Raw genomic sequence first — 18671 nt, 5'->3', positions numbered from 1 at the left:
TCTCTCTCTATTGATTACCGTGTATCCTCAAACAAATGGCACGTTCCCCCTATCTGTCATGATTATTCTTTCTTTATGTAAATGAATATCATAGGAAAAATGACCTTATGAGCTTTGAAAGGTCAGAAGTAGCACGGGATGACCTTCATAACCACAACAGTGTCTTCTATAGGCATAATAGCTGACTCTCAATGAACTAGCATAGCTCTGAGGAGCAGCCTTATTAATCCAGGCTCTCAGTGGATCAACCAGCTGTCAAGACAATGTCTCTGGCAAGCAAGGGAATTATATATTGTCCCAGCAGTCAGGCCTCACTAAGAAGTGATCTTTGGAAGGGAAATGTCCTCGAGTCACCACTTTTAATTTTGACCCCACTCTCCCTAAGATTGAAGTATAGAAAGGAGAAAATGACTCAATTCTGGAACATCTTTTTGTACCTTATGTCTTTATCTTCTTACTAAATATTCCTTTATAGAAGGTAATCTGTGTTGATTATTTAACTAAAATTGATGAGAATTAACTAACAACTCATTTTTGAGATGATAGCTGGTCAATTGATACTGAAAGGAAAATACTTGAAGGGGAGGGGAGGGCTCCTAAATTATTCTATTACAAAGACATCCTAAACCCTCCAGATTACTACTAGAACCCAGAAGAGAGAAGTGTCCATTGAATTTTGGGGACTAGAATTGCCAGTGGACCATGGATTAGAATAATGACAACAAGAATCTATATGAACTATATATCTGAAAAGGCTCTGATATCCAACATGTTTGTTACTTAGTCATTTTTGACTTTTTGTGACCCCATTTGGGGATTTCTTGATAAAGATATTGTAACGATTTGCCATTTCCTTCTTCAGATTTACATATATAGGGTTCTAACAAAAAATATATCACCACAAAAAATATGAACCCAATGGATATGGTCAAAGAATATGAAAGAATTGTCCAAATATGTGTAATCTATTTGTAATCACATAAAAGATTACTCTAAATCACTAATTTTAAGAGGTATACAAATCAGCACAATTGTTTATTTTCACCTCACAACTATCAAATTATCAAAAAGATGACAAAAGTTTGAAAGATTCCACAGTGAGGAAGGGTGTAGAAAAACAGACATACCAATACACAGTTGATAGAACTGTGAATTTGTCTAATTAATCTAGAAATAAAATTAAAATCATGGTAAAAAAAGATATCTTGAAAATTTTACAAAAGTGGGGAACTAACTGTGGAGCACCGCATGTATTGACAGATTTGGTTGATATAATGGTTAGTTTTGAAGAACTTTTTTTCTGTCTTTTTAAATTCTTTTTTATATGATATGACTTTCTAGGGGGGATGGAAAAATAATATTTTGAGAAATATATTTTATGTAAAAACAAATGATTACAAAAAATAAAAATGTAAAAACAGGAGCAAAAATGTGCATTCATCTCCACCACTGAGTTTTGAGACTGTATAGGTTACAAAAGTATAAGCTGAAAAGAATGAATAGCACTTAGAATTTTATTTAATGTGCAATTAAGTATGATGTTTCAAAAGAAGTTCATTGAATGCAATCACAACATTTAGTAGAGGCCTTAGCATAGGATCTATACAGATTTATACCACTTTGAATAGTAGACATGTTTCTGAAAAGGTGTGTGTGTGTGTGTGTGTGTGTGTGTGTGTGTGTGTGTTTAACCACATTTTTCTACTTTAGTTGTTTATTGCTTAAAAACTGGTATCTTCATTTGTCAGTTATCTTCTTGGAAGTTCAGCTTTTTGCTTGTTTCTCAGAAATAGGGTTGAAAGGGATAAAAACCAGCAAGTAGGCTTATAGCAACCAGTTTATAGCAACCAACTTGTAGTTCTCATTTTTCAGTTCATTCAATTATCAACCCAACTTTACTTCACAGCCTTCTTTATTATACTATGCTATAAGCCCCTATGTTGCTTCCCAAGACAGATTTAAGCAACAATATTAATAGGAACAATATTAACCTTACATTGTTCCTAAAAGCAGGAAAGTTGATAGATGAGCAAATTCTATGTGCCTCCTAAAGTCAAGGTTAAATAGCCCATTAAAGTATATTCTCTGGGTAACCCACCAGGTGGAGCTCAAAGCCCTAAACTACTAAAATGAGAAAATTTATTTTAAAAAATAGTAAGAGCATGGCTTAATGGAATTACCCACCACTGAACTTTTCTTAATGTTTTTTTTTGATACTTTAGAAAATAGCCCAGATTTTATCTTCTCTAATTTAATCTAAGGAAAGTTTGAAGATTATCCTAATTTATTCCACTGCTTTATCTCCATTTCCATTAAGATAAAAATTTCCTTTTGAAAACTTTGCATGACCCATAAAGAATAGCACACTCACTTTACTTGTTAAAGTACATGGAATCGAATATTTATCCTATGTTATTAATGCTCCTGAACTTCAGATGCTCCTAGAAAGCTGTGAAATATCAACTTCGCAGAGGCTATTAGTACCCTTGTTAAGATCTACACTCTCAGCTTCACTTTGGCTATTGGAACAGTTGTTCACACAGGCCATTTGCAGAAGATACCTAGTAAGTATTGCACCATTATGAAAGACACAAAAAGAAATAGAACAGTTTGGGTACATCACGAGGGTCCCAAGTAAAGAGAACAATGAATACTATGAAATGTTCACATGTAATTCATGCAAATTACAATTATATAAAATATTAAAGCTTCCTTTAGCCCAATAGAAACATATAGTACAACTTTGAATAGTGTGACAACTTACTGAGATTTTTTTATTCATAATAATCTGTACCTAGATGTTCTTGTTGTTTCACGTTCAACTCTTCATGACTCCATTTGAGATTTTCTTGTCAAAGATACTAGGATATTTTGCTATTTCCTTCTCTAGCTAATTTTACAGATGAGAAAACTAAGGCAATTAGATTAAATGATGTACTCGGGGTCACACAGCTAGTAAATGTCTGACACCATATTTAAACTCATATTTAACCCTAAGTTAAAGTCCAGCACTCTTTTCATTGCACCACCTAGTTGCCCTAGAAGGTAGATGTACTTTCTTGTCTCATCATTCAGTAAAACCTGAAGCCTCAAGATTATAAGAGATTCTCCCAGACAATATTATCAACTAGTGTTCCCTGACAGGAACATCAGCTAGGGATGCTGCACCTTCCTACAATGTCAATATTCATGCTTATCTTGGATCTGCTATGCCTTGACCCTCTTTTGAACTATTTCCCATAAATTAAAGAACTATAATTATCTAATTATCTTTTAACCTCCCCACTGAGGTAAATATGAATTACTTTTAGCAGCATTATTTATATTAATTCCATGAGACTAAACAAGCCAAAAAATTCTTATACTTTTTGTATCTTCCAGATGGTAATAATACACAAGAATGTGAAGGGAAGGAAAAATGGAAATTGGAAAAGTGTTTCAATCATGAATTACACAGAGATTGATAAAATAGTCAAGTTTCCTAGAGTATCACAAATGGATATAATACAGGCCTTCACATAACACCAAAGTCACCTCAATCCTCTTTGACTCTAAGTTTTACTGCCTATTACTTTGGTGCCTAGTAGTTGATAAGGATTGAGGATAGGAGATACTGGAAGGTAGAAAATGGAGACACTAAGAAGAATCTTTTATAGCAAAAAAGTGTACTATGAGCTCTTCCACTATGAATGCCCCATAGGAGATAATATGGTTTAATGAAAAAAACAATGGTAAAAACTGAAACTAGGGATTTGAGATCTAATTCTACTTATATCATTCAGACAACCAGTGAATAAGAATTTATTAAGTTCTTACAATATGCCAATACCCCATGATAAGTGCTGATGATACAAAGAAGAGGAAAATGATTCCTGCCCTCAAGGATCTCACATTCTAATGGAGGAGTCTACATGTAAATGACAAGACATGTACACAGTAGATGGAAAGTAATCTCAGAGGAGAAGGCACTAGCATCTGGGTAGATCAAAAAAAGCATCCTTCAAAAAATGTTTTTTGAGCTGAATCTTGAAAGAACCCAGGGAAGCTGATGCAGAAGTGAGGAGGGAGAACATCCTCTACATGAGGGACAAACCACTGGGTATCTGAGCAGCCTTTTTAATTACCTTACTTCTCACTTCTTGGCATGAGGGAGGTGCCCTAAAAATCACCTACTTCACTTAACTCTGGCTTGATTACCTAAGCAGGTGGGGATCCCTCTGTATGGTTGAAAAAATGTACAAAAACTTGTGAAGATGATTCTACTCATCATTGGTACATGGAATGCTTTCACACTGATGGATAAACTATATTCCAGTAGATCAAGAATTCTTGTTCTGAGAGAACTCAGTCAGTATTATATCAAAATAGCAGCCTTTAGTGAAACAAGGCTGACAAATGAAGACCAGCTTATTAAAATTGGAGATAGATATTCTTCTACATGTGTTGCCATAATGAAGAACACTGTGAAATAGTGTAGTACTGGTATAGATTTTGCAATCAAATCTAATTCTAGTCAATAAACTTATATGCCTCCCAAAAGGAATGAATGAGAAGTTCATGAGAATGTTATTGCCATTTATTTGCAAGAAGGTTCCAGATCACCATCATCAATGCTTATGTTTCCATGACAAACCCTGATGAGGTTATAGAAAAATTTTATGAAGACTTGAAGACCCTCATCATCAATGTGTGAAAAGAGGACAAATATTTAATTCAGGATGACTTTAATGCTAGAGTGGGTACAGACTATCAAACACAGCAGAGTCCTTGGAAGGAATGAAATAGGAGATAACAATAACAACAGTCACTTACAACTGAAAACTTCTGCAAGTCATGACCTCATTACCAACAATATCTTTCATCTACCTAAATGCAGTAAAACATTATGGATGCTCTCTTGCTGCAAGATATACAATACAATTATTGGTATTTAATAGACTATGTCACTGTAAGGAGAAGACACAGGTAGGATGTGAGTATGACAAAGATGATGTGCTAAGCAGAGTGTTGGACTGATATAGACTTATTCTCTCAAAGCTAAACATTTGTATTCAACAAAAAATGGTAGCCCCAGGTTAAGAATATCAGAAAACAATGTCAACATATTAAAGAACTTCTCCATAGTCATGTTACTAACTTGCAGAGTAAGCTCCAACACCACCCAGTTGGCAACAGTTGAGCAGAAGAAAGGAAGCAGCTTTCTGAGATTTGGTGTACTACACCATATTTATTCATCTGGGACAGAACACAGGCGTTTATCAGTAGTGGTCTGAGGACAATAATAGAGAAATTCAGAAGAACTAAATGAAAAATGAGAACAACCCAGTATTTACCAGCAGTATAGTTCACATACTCGTTCGATTATAGTCTCGAACAAGGCAATGTTTAACTACATCAAAAGTACAGTACAGTGGGCCAGATAGGTAACTCAGTGGATTGAGATCCAGGCCTAGAGATGGGGGGTCCTGGGTTCAAAATCTGGGTTCAAAAAATCAAGTCTGGCCTCATACATTTCTTAGCTGTATGACCTTGGGCAAGTCACTTAACTCCCATTGCCTAGCCCTTACTGCTCTTTCCTGCCTTGTGGCCAACACACTGTATTGATTTCAAGATAGAAGTTAAGATTCTTGTTTCTTTGTTTGCTTTTAGTAAAATAAAATCAAAGTTTAGAGAGATGCAGGATCCTTGGCTCAGTAAGAAGGTGAATGAAATTTAATGGTGACAGTAACAATTCAAAATACATTTACTACTCCCTGAAATCTATTTATGAGCCAAACACCTTCAGTCATCTAAACTACTCAGTCTTGGTGGAACCACATAGATCAGGAATAAGGATACATCTTATAGAGATGGACTAAGCACTTCCATGTTTTCTTCAATGGACCATTGTTAATTAAGGTTGAAGGCATTGACCTTATGATAAAGTCAGTATTTCTCTCTAGCCAAACCTCCAACTGAAAAAATTTTGAATACTATTTGGCATCACTGGTGTGGCAAAGCCTCTAGTGATGACTCCATTTCAGCTGAGATTTACAATGCAGGGAGTCTGCTATTCACATAAAAGCTGACTAATATCTTCTGGCTGATATGGCAAGAGATTATCCCCTAGATGATTAAGGCTGCCTCCATTTTCCAATTCTAAAGAATAAAAGTAAATAGGTTGTCCTGTGACAATCACAGAGGACTTTCTTAGTCACTGCCAGCAAGATTCCTGCTAGAATCCTCTTCAACAGTCTAATCCTTCTACTGGAAAATGGCCATTTACCTGAGAGCCAGTATGGCTTTAGGAAAGGTCAAGGAATGGTTGATATGATATTTGCTGTCTCACAACTCCAGAAGAATGGGCAGCACCAGAATAGAGGTCTGTACACAATATTCCCTGATTTGATCAAGGCCTTTCATACTGTCAGTCATAAGGGCCTGTGGAAGACATGGTGAAATTTGTTTGCTCAGAGAAGTTCATAAGTATTGTATGCCAGTTTCATGATAACATCTTTGAACAAATTCTGGATAATAAACAATGCTTTCATGCTTTCCCAGTCATCAGTAATATGAAACAGGACTGTGTGCATGCTCTCATACTTTTTAGCATGTTGTTTTCAGAATATTATTGGACATTATAAATGAGGATAAAAATGGCATCAAAGTCAGCTACTGCATTGACAGATCAATAAATAAAAGCCACCAGAATTTTGGTTAAGTTTTACAGATATATTAAATAAACCTCAAAGAAGTAGAAGTTACTGAAAAATTTTGGTAGAAGGAGAACATGGAAGTGGCAGCTGGGGAACAAGGAGTATTCCAAACCCTTACCAAGATCATTTTGTCAGAGGTAGGGAGTGGAATAAGTAGTGATGAGTGAAAGTACAGTCATTACATCAAAGGGTGGATGGAAAAGTTGTATCATCAGGAGGGAGCTAGATTTCAGTAAGTACAAAAAGATGAAGGAAGTGAGAAAATAAACATGATTTTTATTAATATTTTTTATTTTTAGAAAAAATTTCCATGGTTACATGATTCATGTTTTTACTTTCCCCATCACCCCCTCATACTCCCCCACCATAGCTAACTCACATTTCCACTGGTTTTAACATGTGTCATCAATCAAGACTTATTTACATATTATTGATAGTTGCATTGGTGTGGTCCTTTCAGGTCTACATCCCCAATCATGTCCTCATCAACCCAAGTGTTCAAGCAGTTGTTTTTCTTCTGTGTTTCCTCTCCTGTAGTTCTTCCTCTGAATGTGGGTAGCATTCTTTTCCATAGATCCCTCAGAATTGTCCTGGGTCATTGCATTGCTGCTAGTACAGACGTCCATTACATTTGATTTTACCACAGTGTATCAGTCCCTATGTACAACATTCTTCTGGCTCTGCTCCTTTCACTCTGCATCAATTCCTAGAGGTCTATCCAGTTCACATGGAATTCCTCCAGTTTATTATTCCTTTGAGCACAATAGTATTCCATCACCAACATATACCACAATTTGTTCAGCCATTCCCCAGTTGAAGGGCATACCCACGCTTTCCAGTTTTTTGTCACCACAAAGAGCACAGCTATAAATATTTTTGTACAAGTCTGTTTATCTATGGTCTTTTTGGAGTACAAACCAAGCAATGGTATGGCTGGATCAAAGGGCAGGCATTCTTTTGTCACTCTTTGGGCATAATTCCAAATTGCCATCCAGAATGATTGGATCAGTTCACAACTCCACCATCAGTGCATTAATGTCCCAATTTTGCCACATCCCCTCCAACATTCATTACTCTCCCCTGCTATCATATTATCCAATCTGCTAGGTGTGAGGCGATGATACCTCAGAGTTGTTTTGATTTGATTTGCATTTCTCTAATTATTAGAGATTTAGAACACTTTCTCATGTTCTTATTGATAGTTTTGATTTCTTTATATTAAAAATTGCCTATCATATCCCTTGCTCATTTATCAATTGGGGAATGGCTTGATTTTTTATACAATTTATTTAGTTCCTTGTATATTTGAGTAATTAGACCTCTGTCAGAATTTTTTGTTATAAAGATTTTTTTCCAGTTTCTTATTTCCCTTCTGATTTTGGTTGCATTGGTTTGTTTGTACAAAACCTTTTTTAATTTAATATAATCAAAATTGTTTATTTTACATTTTGAATTTTTTCTAACTCTTGCTTGGTTTGAAAATCTTTCCTTTCCCAGAGATCTGACAAGTATACTATTCTGTGTTCACTTCATTTACTTACAGTTTCCTTCTTTATATTCAAGTCTTTCTCCCATTCTGAATTTATCTTGGTGTAGGGTGTGAGATGTTGATCTAAACCTAATCTCTCCCATATTGTTTTTCCAAATTTCCCAACAGTTTTTGCCAAATAGTAAATTTTTGTCCCAAAAGTTGGGCTCTTTGGGTTTATCATACACTGTTTTGTGGATGTCCCTTACCCCAAGCCTATTCCAGTGATCCTCCCTTCTGCCTTTTAGCCAGTAACATATTGTTTTGATGACCACTGCTTTATAGTATAGTTTACTATCTGGTACTGCTAGACCACCTTCCTTCATGTTTTTTTTTCATTATTTCCCTTTATATTCTTGATCTTTTGTTCTTCCAAATAAACTTTGTTATAATTTTTTCTAACAGTAAAAAATTTTTTGATAGTTTGATAGGTATGGCACTAAATAAGTAAATTAATTTGGGTAGAATGGTCATTTTTATTATGTTAACTCATCCTACCCATGAGCAGTCAATGTTTTTCCAATTGTTTAGATCTACTTTTTAATTGCTTGGAAACTGTTTTGTATTTGTGTCAGGATAATTCCTGTGTTTGTTTTGGCAGATAGATTCTTATGTATTTTATATTGTCTAGGATGATTTTAAATGGTGTTTCTCTTTCTACCTCTTGCTGCTGTGATGTGTTGGAAATATATAGAAATGCTGATGATTTATGTGATTTATTTTGTATCCTGCAACTTTGCTAAAGTTGTTGATTATTTCTAATAGCTTTTTAGTTGATTCTTTAGGATTTTTTAAGTAGACCATCATATCATCTGCAAATACTGATAGCTTAATCTCGTCATTGCCTATTTTAATACCTTCAATTTCTTTTTCTTCTCTAATTGCTACTGCTAATGTTTCTAGTACAATGTTAAATAATAGAGGTCATAATGGGCATCCTTGTTTCACACCTGATCTTATTGGAAAGGCTTCTAATTTCTCCCCATTGCATATGATGCTTGTTGATGGTTTTAGGTATATACTGTTTATTATTTTTGGGAAAGGTCCTTCTATTCCTATACTTTCCAATGTTTTCAATAGGAATGGATGCTGTATTTTTCAAAGGCTTTTTCAGCATCTTTTCAGATAATCATGTGGTTTTTGTTGGTTTGCTTGTTGATATGGTCAATTATGTGGATGGTTTTCCTAATGTGGAACCATCCTTGCATTCCTGATATAAATCCCACCTGATTATGATGGATAAGTCTAATGATCACTTGCTGGAGTCTTTTTGTTAGTATGCTATTTAAGAGTTTTGCATTTATGTTCATTAGGGAGATTGGTTTGTAGTTTTCTTTCTGTTTTTCATCTACCTGGCTTTGGAATCAGTACCATATTTTTGTCATAAAAGGAATTTAGTAGGACTCCTTCTTTGCTTATTATATCAAATAATTTGTATATTATTGGGATTAATTGTTCTTTGAATGTTTGATAGAATTCACTTGTAAATCCATCAGACCCTGACAATTTTTTCTTAGGGAGTTCTTTGATGGCTTGTTCAATTCCTTTTTCTGATATTGGATTATTTAAGTATTCTATTTCTTCTGCTGTTAAAATAGGCAATTTATATTTTTGTAAATATTCATCCATATCACCTACATTGCTATATTTATTGCCATATAATTGGGCAAAATAATTTTTAATGATTGGCTTAATATCCTCTTCATTAGAGGTGAGGTCTCCCTTTTCTTCTTTTTTTATACTGTTAATTTGGTTTTCTTCTTACATTTTTTATTAGATTTACCAGTATTTTGTCTATTTTATCTGTTTTTTTTTCAAAATACCAGCTTCTAGTCTTATTTATTATTAATTCAATAGTTCTTCTACTTTCGATTTTATTAATTTCTGCTTTGATTTTTAGTATTTGTAATTTCATTTTTATCTGAGGATTTTTAATTTGTTCATTTTCTATTTTTTTAAGTTGCATGCCCAATTCATTAACCTCTGCCCTCCCTAACTTGCTAATATAATTCTAATAATATAATAATATAATTCTAATTTTTCTTGGGTTTCATTCACCTCTCTTATTTCTTTCTTATTTATTTTTTGGTTTGATTTATCTAGAACTGATAGGAAAAAGTTGAGGTCCCCCACTAGTATAGTTTTGCTATCTATTTTATCCTTGAGCTCTGCTAGCTTCTCCTTTAGAAATTTGGAAGCTATACCGTTTGATGCATAAATATTGAGTACTGATATTTCTTCATTGTTTATACTGCCTTTTATTATGATGTAGTTACCTTTCCTATCTCTTTTAACCTTATTTAGTTTTACTTTGGCTCTCTGACAGAGATCATGATAGCAACCCCTGCCTTCTTTTTCTCATTTGAAGCCCAATAGATTTTTCTCCATCCTCTCATTTTCACTCTATGTATGTCTGTCTGTCTCATGTGTGTTTCTTGTAGATAGCATATGATAGGATTTTGGTTTCTAATCCATTCTGCTTTTTGCTTCTGTTTATGGGTGAGTTCATTCCATTCACATTCAGAGTTATAATTATCAACTGTGTATTCCCAGACATTTTGATTCTCTCTCCTAGTCCTGTCCTTTCTTCTTTCACTGTTTCCTTCTATACCAGTGTTTTGTTTATAATTAGTTCCTATAATCCCCTCTTTTGTTGTACTTCCCTTTCTCCCCCCTCCCTTCTTATTCCCCTCTTATTGTTCTTGAAAGCTACACCGTGCTCCTCCCCTAACCCTCTCCTTCCCTAGTATTGCTTCCCTTCCCACCTGTCCATTTGTTATCCTTCTACTTTTCTATAGGGCTTGAATCAATTCTTTGCCCCAATGGATCTGATTGTTCTTCTCTTTTTAAGTTGATTTCAATGCACTTCAGTATTTAATATTTCCTCTCTCTAACCTCTTTACCCTTACAGTGTATTGTTATTTTTCCCTGTTGGTCCCACAAGCTTCTTTATGGAATATAAATTTATTCCTTTTTCTTTGTTTTCCTATTTTTCTTATTATTACCTTCTTCTCTCCCTAGTTTTGTATGTATTTATACATACATATATACATATATATACATATTTATATATCTCTTAAAATTTCATCCTATACAGTTTGTCCTTGTTCCCTCTATGTAAACTTCTTCTAGTTACTCTGTTGGTAATAAAAATTTTTAATATTTGCCAATATCTTCTTTTCTTCTTGTGATACAAATTGATTGAACTTGTTGGGTCCCTTAAAGAAAAGAATTTTTCTCCTCCCCCCATTCTCTTAATTACCTTATGTTGATTATCTTGAGTTCTGGGTTCGGGCAGCAAAATCTCTGTTTAAATCCGTTTTTTTGTTTTTTGTTTTTTGTTTTTTTTGATGAATGTTTGGAAGTCCTCGATTTTATTCAATGACCATAATTTCCCCTGCAATAATATAGTCAGTTTTTCTGGACAGTTGATTCTTGGTTGTAGACCCAGTTCTCTTGCTTTCCAGAATATGGTGTTCCATGCCTTCCAGTCCTTCAATGTAGATACAGTCAGATCCTGTGTTATTCTAATTGGGGTTTCCTGATATTTGAATGACTTCTTTTTAGCAGATTGTAGTATTTTTTCCTTGGTCTGGTAGTTTTTGAATTTGGCTATAATATTCTTGGAAGTTGTCAGTTGTGGATTAAATGTAGGATGTGATCTGTGGATTCTTTCACTTTCCACTTTTCCCTCTTGTTTGAGAACTTCATGGCAATTTTCTCTGATAATTTCTTGTAAGATGTTATCTAAACTTTTTCTTTTATCATGATGTTCTGGTAAGCCAATAATTCTTAAGTTGTCTCTTCTAGCTCTGTTCTCTAGATCTTTGGCTGAATCAATGAGATGTTTCATATTCTCCTCAAGTTTTTCATTTTTTAAATTTTGTTTAATATATTCTTGCTGCCTTGTGAAGTCATTTTCTTCTAGTTGTTGAGTTCTGTTTTTTAAAGACTGAATTTCATCCCTGGCTTTTTGGTCATCCTTCTCCTTCTGGTCTGATTTTCTTTGTAGATCATTGTTTAACTTCTTTGCTTCATTTTTAAGCTGGCCAATTCTGGTTTTAAATACTTTATTTTCTTGTTTTAGCTCATGTGTTTCCTTTTTCAAATTGTCTTCAGCCTCTCTTGATTGCTTTTTAAGTTCCTGAAGTTGAATTTTGAGATATTCAAAAGCCTGTGTCTAGTTCACTGGAACTACTTCCTCTTCTTCTATTTCTGTTTCATTTTCTCTCTTTTCACTTCCTTGAAAGAAGCTGTCAATTGTTATTTCTTTTCTCTTTTTCTGTTGCTTGCTCATGTTTTTTCCCTTCCTTGTTCTGCTGATTTGAGCAGATTTATTTAATGATCTTTGATGAAAGATCTTCCCCCAGGGGTAAGTTACTTTCTCTGCCCTTGGAAGACTTCTTGTCTGTCCAATTGTTGGGATTAAATCTGTATGGATTGAATTAGTCTGCCCTGAGGCTAAAACCTCAAAGCCTTGAGGGAAGGGAAAAACAAACAAACAAACAAACAAACAAACAAAAACAAAAAAGGTGGGGTGACAAGAAGAAGTGTTTTTTTTTTTGCTGAACTGAGCGCTCCAGCAGTGGGGTCCCCCTGGGCTATCCACTGTGTTTGATCTGGTTTTCTTTCCTCTTGAAACCCTGTGTTCTCTATCTCGGTATAAGGAAGCCAAGCTGTCTGCGCTCTGGGGTTTGACTCTCTCTAAGCCACCGTCTTCTGGGCGTTTTTGCTGTGTTTCTCTGGTTTTCTCCTCCAGTCACCTCTCCAGTGCCTGTGTTTAACTCCCTGAATCTGGTGTCAGCAAGGCCTTTTCTCCAGACCAGTGTGCCTACCTGCCCTGAGATTTCCCAGGCAGCAGGAGACTCCACACAGCACATGGCACAGGCATCCTGGGATTTCCCTTCTAAGCCCTCAGACCTGACAGTTCAAGAATTGAAGCCTTTTTCTTGAAGTACCTCTTCAGTTGTGCTGCAGTAGGGTTCTCCCTGCCCTGTCCTGTTATTAGATTTGGTCCTCTTTCTTCTCAAAGAGCATTGTTTTCTATCTCAGTGTGTAAGGGTGTGGAGGTTTTTAGATTCACTCAGTCTAAACCACCATCTTCCCGGAAAAATCAATAAACATGTGTAAGATGAAAATTAGTTTCTTACCAATAGAGCAAGAATTCCAGAGATCACAGTGGAAGAAAGGTTGAGAAGCTTTAGAGTAAAATATAGGGAAAGAGGTTTATGTTAAAGGGGAAAGGGAAAAGGGAGAAGTCAGTTGGGAGATAAAGAGGGCTTAAACAATGGCAACTGAATCAAATCAGCTCTGAGGTACTACCTCAAACCTATCAGATTAGCCAATATGACAGTAAAGGAAAGTGATAAGTATTGAAAGGGATATGGCAAAATTAGGACACTAATAAATTGTCTTTGGAATTGTGAACTAATCCAACTATTCTGGAGGATAATTTGGAACTATGCCCAAAGGGCTATAAAACTGTACATACCCTTTGACCTTATAATACCATTACTAGGGCTGCATCCCAAAGAGATCCAAAAAAGGGTAAAGGACTTTGTATGACTTGTACAAAAATATTTATAGCAGCCCTTTTTGTGGTGGCAAATGATTGGAAATTGAGGGGATGTCCATCTATTTGTGAATGGCTGAATATATGGTGGTATATGATGGTGATGGAATATGATTGTGTTATAAGAAATGATGAACAGGATGATTTCATAAAAAGCAGCAAAGACTTACATGAACTGATGCAGAGTGAAATAAGCAGAATCAGTAAAACACTGTACAAAGTGACAGCAGTATTGTATATGATCAACTATGAAAGACTTAACTACTCTCAGCAATACAATGATCCAGGACAATTCTCAATTACTTATAACAAAGAATGTCATCCATGTCCAGAGAAAACTGTTGGAATAGGAATGCAGATCAAAGCATACTATTTTACACTTTTGTTTATTTGTGTTTTTATTGGGGGGGTGGTATTTTTAGAAGCATTCTTTTTTGACAATGAACAATATGGAAATATCTTTTGCATGATAATACATGTATAAGTCAGATCTCTTTGCTTACCATCTTTGGGAGGGGTAAAGAGGGGAGAGAGGGGACAATCTGGATATTATAACTTCAGAAAACATATATGAAAAATTGTTATTACCTGTAATTGGAAAAATAAAATAGCTTTAAAAAATAAAAATAAAGTGAATGTACCCTTCCTCCTCCAAAAAAACAAAACAAAACAACCAATGGCAACTGAGGTGGGTGGTATGGTTCAGCCTCACTGGAATAATGTAAGGATTATGAGTATTGTTAATATATGTTAATTATAAGAATGCATTCAGAGTCACTATTATTGACTATAGAGGACAGCCTCAAGGGAAGCTGTCCCAAGAGTGAGGTAGCTGTGTGTCTGGAAAGAAAAGGAGGGTACCCAGAAGGGGCAAGACAAGGTTTATGGAACTATAGTGGCCAAAGAAGATGCCTGGAGCATCTGGAGTCTGATGAAATGGCTGGTAATGTTACGATTAAAAATGATAAAGATTGATATAATAATAGAAATTAGTATTTTAATTAAAGCCATGGCCATGTTGGTAACATATATATGACCGTGCCTATCTTTCATATTTACAGCTGGAGCCCATCCTCTCCACACGTCAGTCAGCCCTTCAAGAAGATCAAGAGGCCTTCCTTAGGCCCCTCCTCTGAATTTAAACTGCTCCCTGCTTGGGGACCTTTGGCGTCCTGGTGCCCTAAGACCCATTGGAATCATGGGTAATGTAGTCTCAAAGTCCCCACATGTCCATAGGAAATATATAACATACTTTTTTTTTTTTAGACCCTTAACTTCGGTGTATTGTTTCATAGGTAGAAGAGTGGTAAGGGTGGGCAATGGGGGTCAAGTGACTTGCCCAGGGTCACACAGCTGGGAAGTGGCTGAGGCCGGATTTGAACCTAGGACCTCCCGTCTCTAGGCCTGACTCTCACTCCACTAAGCTACCCAGCTGCCCCTATAACATACTTTTAAATGGCATCTTCCCAATTCCAAATATACAATTCCCTGAATTTAAAACAAACACTAAGGAGACAGACACAGGCAAAGCAAGACAAGACTTTCATGTATAAGAAATATTTGGAGAAATGTGAGGGAAAGTAAGAGGATAAAGGAGAAACTTAGATGGGTAGTACTTGGATTTTATGTGTATGTACATCTGTGAATATGTATATCTGTAGAGTTCCAATTGTTTCTTTATATGTCTTTTCTTTTCAAATATATGTTTAATTTCTATGTACTGTATCTCTGAATTAAGGCTACATAATAACCAGTAAGCTATTCATTGTGGACTCCTGCTAAATCTCCACCTCTCTAGCAAAAAATTATATCACTTACTCAAAAATTTCTGCATTGTAGGAATCTAAGTTCCATTATCTTCCAGAAATACGCAACAAATCTATTTTGGAAGGATAATACAATGAAATTGAAGTTAGACATTCCAGTTGTCAGTATCTATCCACTTAGTTCATTAAGGGGATAAAGTGTCCTCTGTTCTAGAGGATTTAAATTTAGCTCAGCACCGAGGAAATAATCTGCTAATGTATGTATTTGACTAGTGGGGTCAACAGCAAACTCCAGAGTAAAGGAAACTAGGTTCAGGGCTCAGTTTTGTTAAATATAACTGCTTTTTTTCACAGATAGAAGGAATGGATGTAGGAGGTGTCTCTAGCCTTATAGCCTTAGGTCTTAATGTCATATAACAATTTCCAGGATCTTGTAATCTGTATTTAAATATTGATCAGTCAGTCCACCTTATTTACACCTATTTAAAACCTATTTACAGGCTTCCAGGTTAAGATGGCGGCAGAATAAGAAGCAGCTCTTAACCTCTCCTGACCGAAACACACAAAACTCCTCAAGGGGACATAAAAACAAGTACAGACGAACAGAGGAACCCCACAACAGGGCACAGCGTGGAAGGTACATGGAATCGAGGCATTTCCATGCTATAAAGGGGTGAAACAGCTCTCACTAAATTGCGGGCTGAGCAACCACCCCACCCCCACCCCCACCCCCTCCATACACAACACCTGTAGCACTGAGGCCAGCTAAAAAGAAATAGAGCAAGTTTGGGGCACCCATCGAGTCATTGGCAGCTCCGGGGCCTGTTCCTGAGAGCAACAAGATTTGGGACCCCAAAAAAGCCAAAGAACGCACCCAAAATCTGAGCGCGGGCTTAGGGCGCAGAGCGTGGGAGCAGAGCTCAGGCAGGCTCAGAGCGCAGACTCCGAGGAGGCGTGGGTGGAGGCAGATGGGTGTACAACTGTGGAAGCAGTGCCCTGAGACTTGTAAAAAAACCTCCGGCAGGGAATCAAGCAAGGGGATCCAGCAGGGGGCTTGACTGAGGACAGACCCTGAGCGCAAGGATAAACCTGAGAAGCTGCTGGGCTAACGATGGCTACCCAGTCTCAGGAAGTTCAGAAGAGAAAGATTAACAACAAGAAAAAGAAGTCTTTAACACTCGACAACTTTTACACAGAGAAAATCTAGACAACCGAGCAAACAGAGGAGGAGAACAAACAAGCATCTGGACCCTCCTCAAATAAGGAAAACTGCTCACAAGCTATGGAAGAGTTCAAAACTGAGATTTTGAGGAAAATGGAAGAGATCTGACAAGAAAATAACAGTTTAAAAGGTAGAATCTTGCAACTGGAAAGTGAGGCTCAGAAACCAAATGAACTGATAACCAAATTGAACACCAGAAATGACCAGATTGAAAAGGAATACCAGAAGCTTATAGCCGAAAAACCAGAAGATTATGGCCGAAAGCAGAAGATCATGGCCGAAAACCAAAAGATCATAGCCGAAAACCGAAAGATTATAGCTGAAAACCAGTCCCTAAAGGCTAGAATTGAGCAGCTAGAAGCTAATGATCTCTCAAGACAACAAGAACAAATAAAACAAAGTCCAAAAGACTGAAAAAATAGAAGGAAACATGAAATATCTCAATGAGAGAGTGACAGACCAAGAAAACCGGTCTAGAAGAGACAATTTGAGAATAATTGGTCTTCCAGAAAAACCAGAAATTAATAGAAACCTGGACTCCATACTAACAGAAATAATTCAGCAAAATTGCCCTGAAGTTCTACAACAAGAGGGCAATATAGACATTGAAAGGATTCATAGAACACCTGTGACATTTGACCAAGAAAAAACAACACCCAGAAATATAATTGCAAAATTCAAGAGTTTCCAAGCAAAGGAAAGAATCTTACAAGAAGCCAGAAAGAAACAATTCAAATATCAAGGAGCACCAATCAGGATCACTCAGGATCTGGCAGCCTCCACACTAAAAGATCACAAGGCTTGGAATACGATATTCAGAAAGGCAAGAGCGCTGGGCCTGCAACCACGGATCAACTACCCATCAAATTTGACTATATATTTCCAAGGGAAAGTATGGGCATTCAACAAAATTGAAGAATTCCAGGTATTTGCACAGAAAAGACCAGGGCTAAATGTAAAGTTTGATATCCAACCACAGAAATCGAGAGAAACATGAAAAGGTAAATAAGATACAGAGGGGAAAGAAAGAAAACTTATAATTTTTAAATTTGCCTTTTTAAGGGCCTCAGTGAGATCTAATTATCTGTATTTCTATGTAGAGAAACTTTATGTATAATTCTCTGTAGTGAACTCTATTCACTATTATAATATTCACTATTATAGTAATCAGAAGAATAATTAGCAGGGTGAGGGTGGAACACTAAATAATCTAAGATGACATGGGGGATGGGAAAGAGGGGGTGAATAGCAGGGGACACCAAGAGAAACTTGAGTGAATAAGAAAATAGGATATTCTTTTACACACAAAGAGGGCATGGGAGGGAGAGGGGACAAATACTATTATAAGAAGGAGAGGAAGAGAGCATTAAGAGGTAATGATCAAACCTTACTCTTAGTGTAATCAACCTGGAGAGGGAAGAGTAGCTATACTATCCATTGGGCCATAAAACTCTTATCTAACCCTTCTGAGAAAGGTTTATACCAAGGGGAGCAGGGGAGTGGGGAGGTCAAAAAAAGGGAGGGGAGAAGAGGGAGGGGATTCATAAGGCCTTTAAAAACAAAAAGAGGGGGGAAAAATAAGGGAGGGGGTAGAAAGGGAAGTTAATCAAGGGAGGGGATAAGGGATAGCGGCTCAATAACAAACCACTGATTTAAAAGGAAAAAGTATAAGGAAAAAGGGGGTAAGAAGAGGGGAGGATTCGAAAATGTCAGCAAATGCACAACTGATGATTATAACTCTGAATGTGAATGGGATGAACTTGCTCATAAAACAGAAGCAAATAGCAGAGTGGATTAGAAACCAAAATCCCACCATATGTTGTCTACAAGAAACACATATGAGGCGGGTGGACATACACAAGTTTAAGGTTCAGGGTTTGAGCAAAAT

General features: G+C 36.3%; 1 protein-coding gene across 1 annotated transcript in view; it reads right to left on the bottom strand.

Moving 5' to 3' along the window:
- Positions 1–2431: 2431 nt before the first annotated feature.
- The window catches only part of LOC123233611 (lipocalin Can f 6.0101-like), a 29715-nt gene continuing 13475 nt past the window's right edge, over positions 2432–18671 (bottom strand). The window contains exon 7 of the mRNA XM_044659675.1: positions 2432–2561. Within this exon, the coding sequence (XP_044515610.1) occupies positions 2432–2561 (130 nt within the window). The remainder of the gene's footprint in view (positions 2562–18671) is intronic.

The sequence above is a fragment of the Gracilinanus agilis genome, chromosome 2, assembly GCF_016433145.1.
Source record: "Gracilinanus agilis isolate LMUSP501 chromosome 2, AgileGrace, whole genome shotgun sequence".
NCBI classification, from domain to species: domain Eukaryota; kingdom Metazoa; phylum Chordata; class Mammalia; order Didelphimorphia; family Didelphidae; genus Gracilinanus; species Gracilinanus agilis.
The sequence above is the reverse complement of the archived record's forward strand: the minus strand, read 5'-3'. Positions and strand labels throughout refer to the sequence as shown.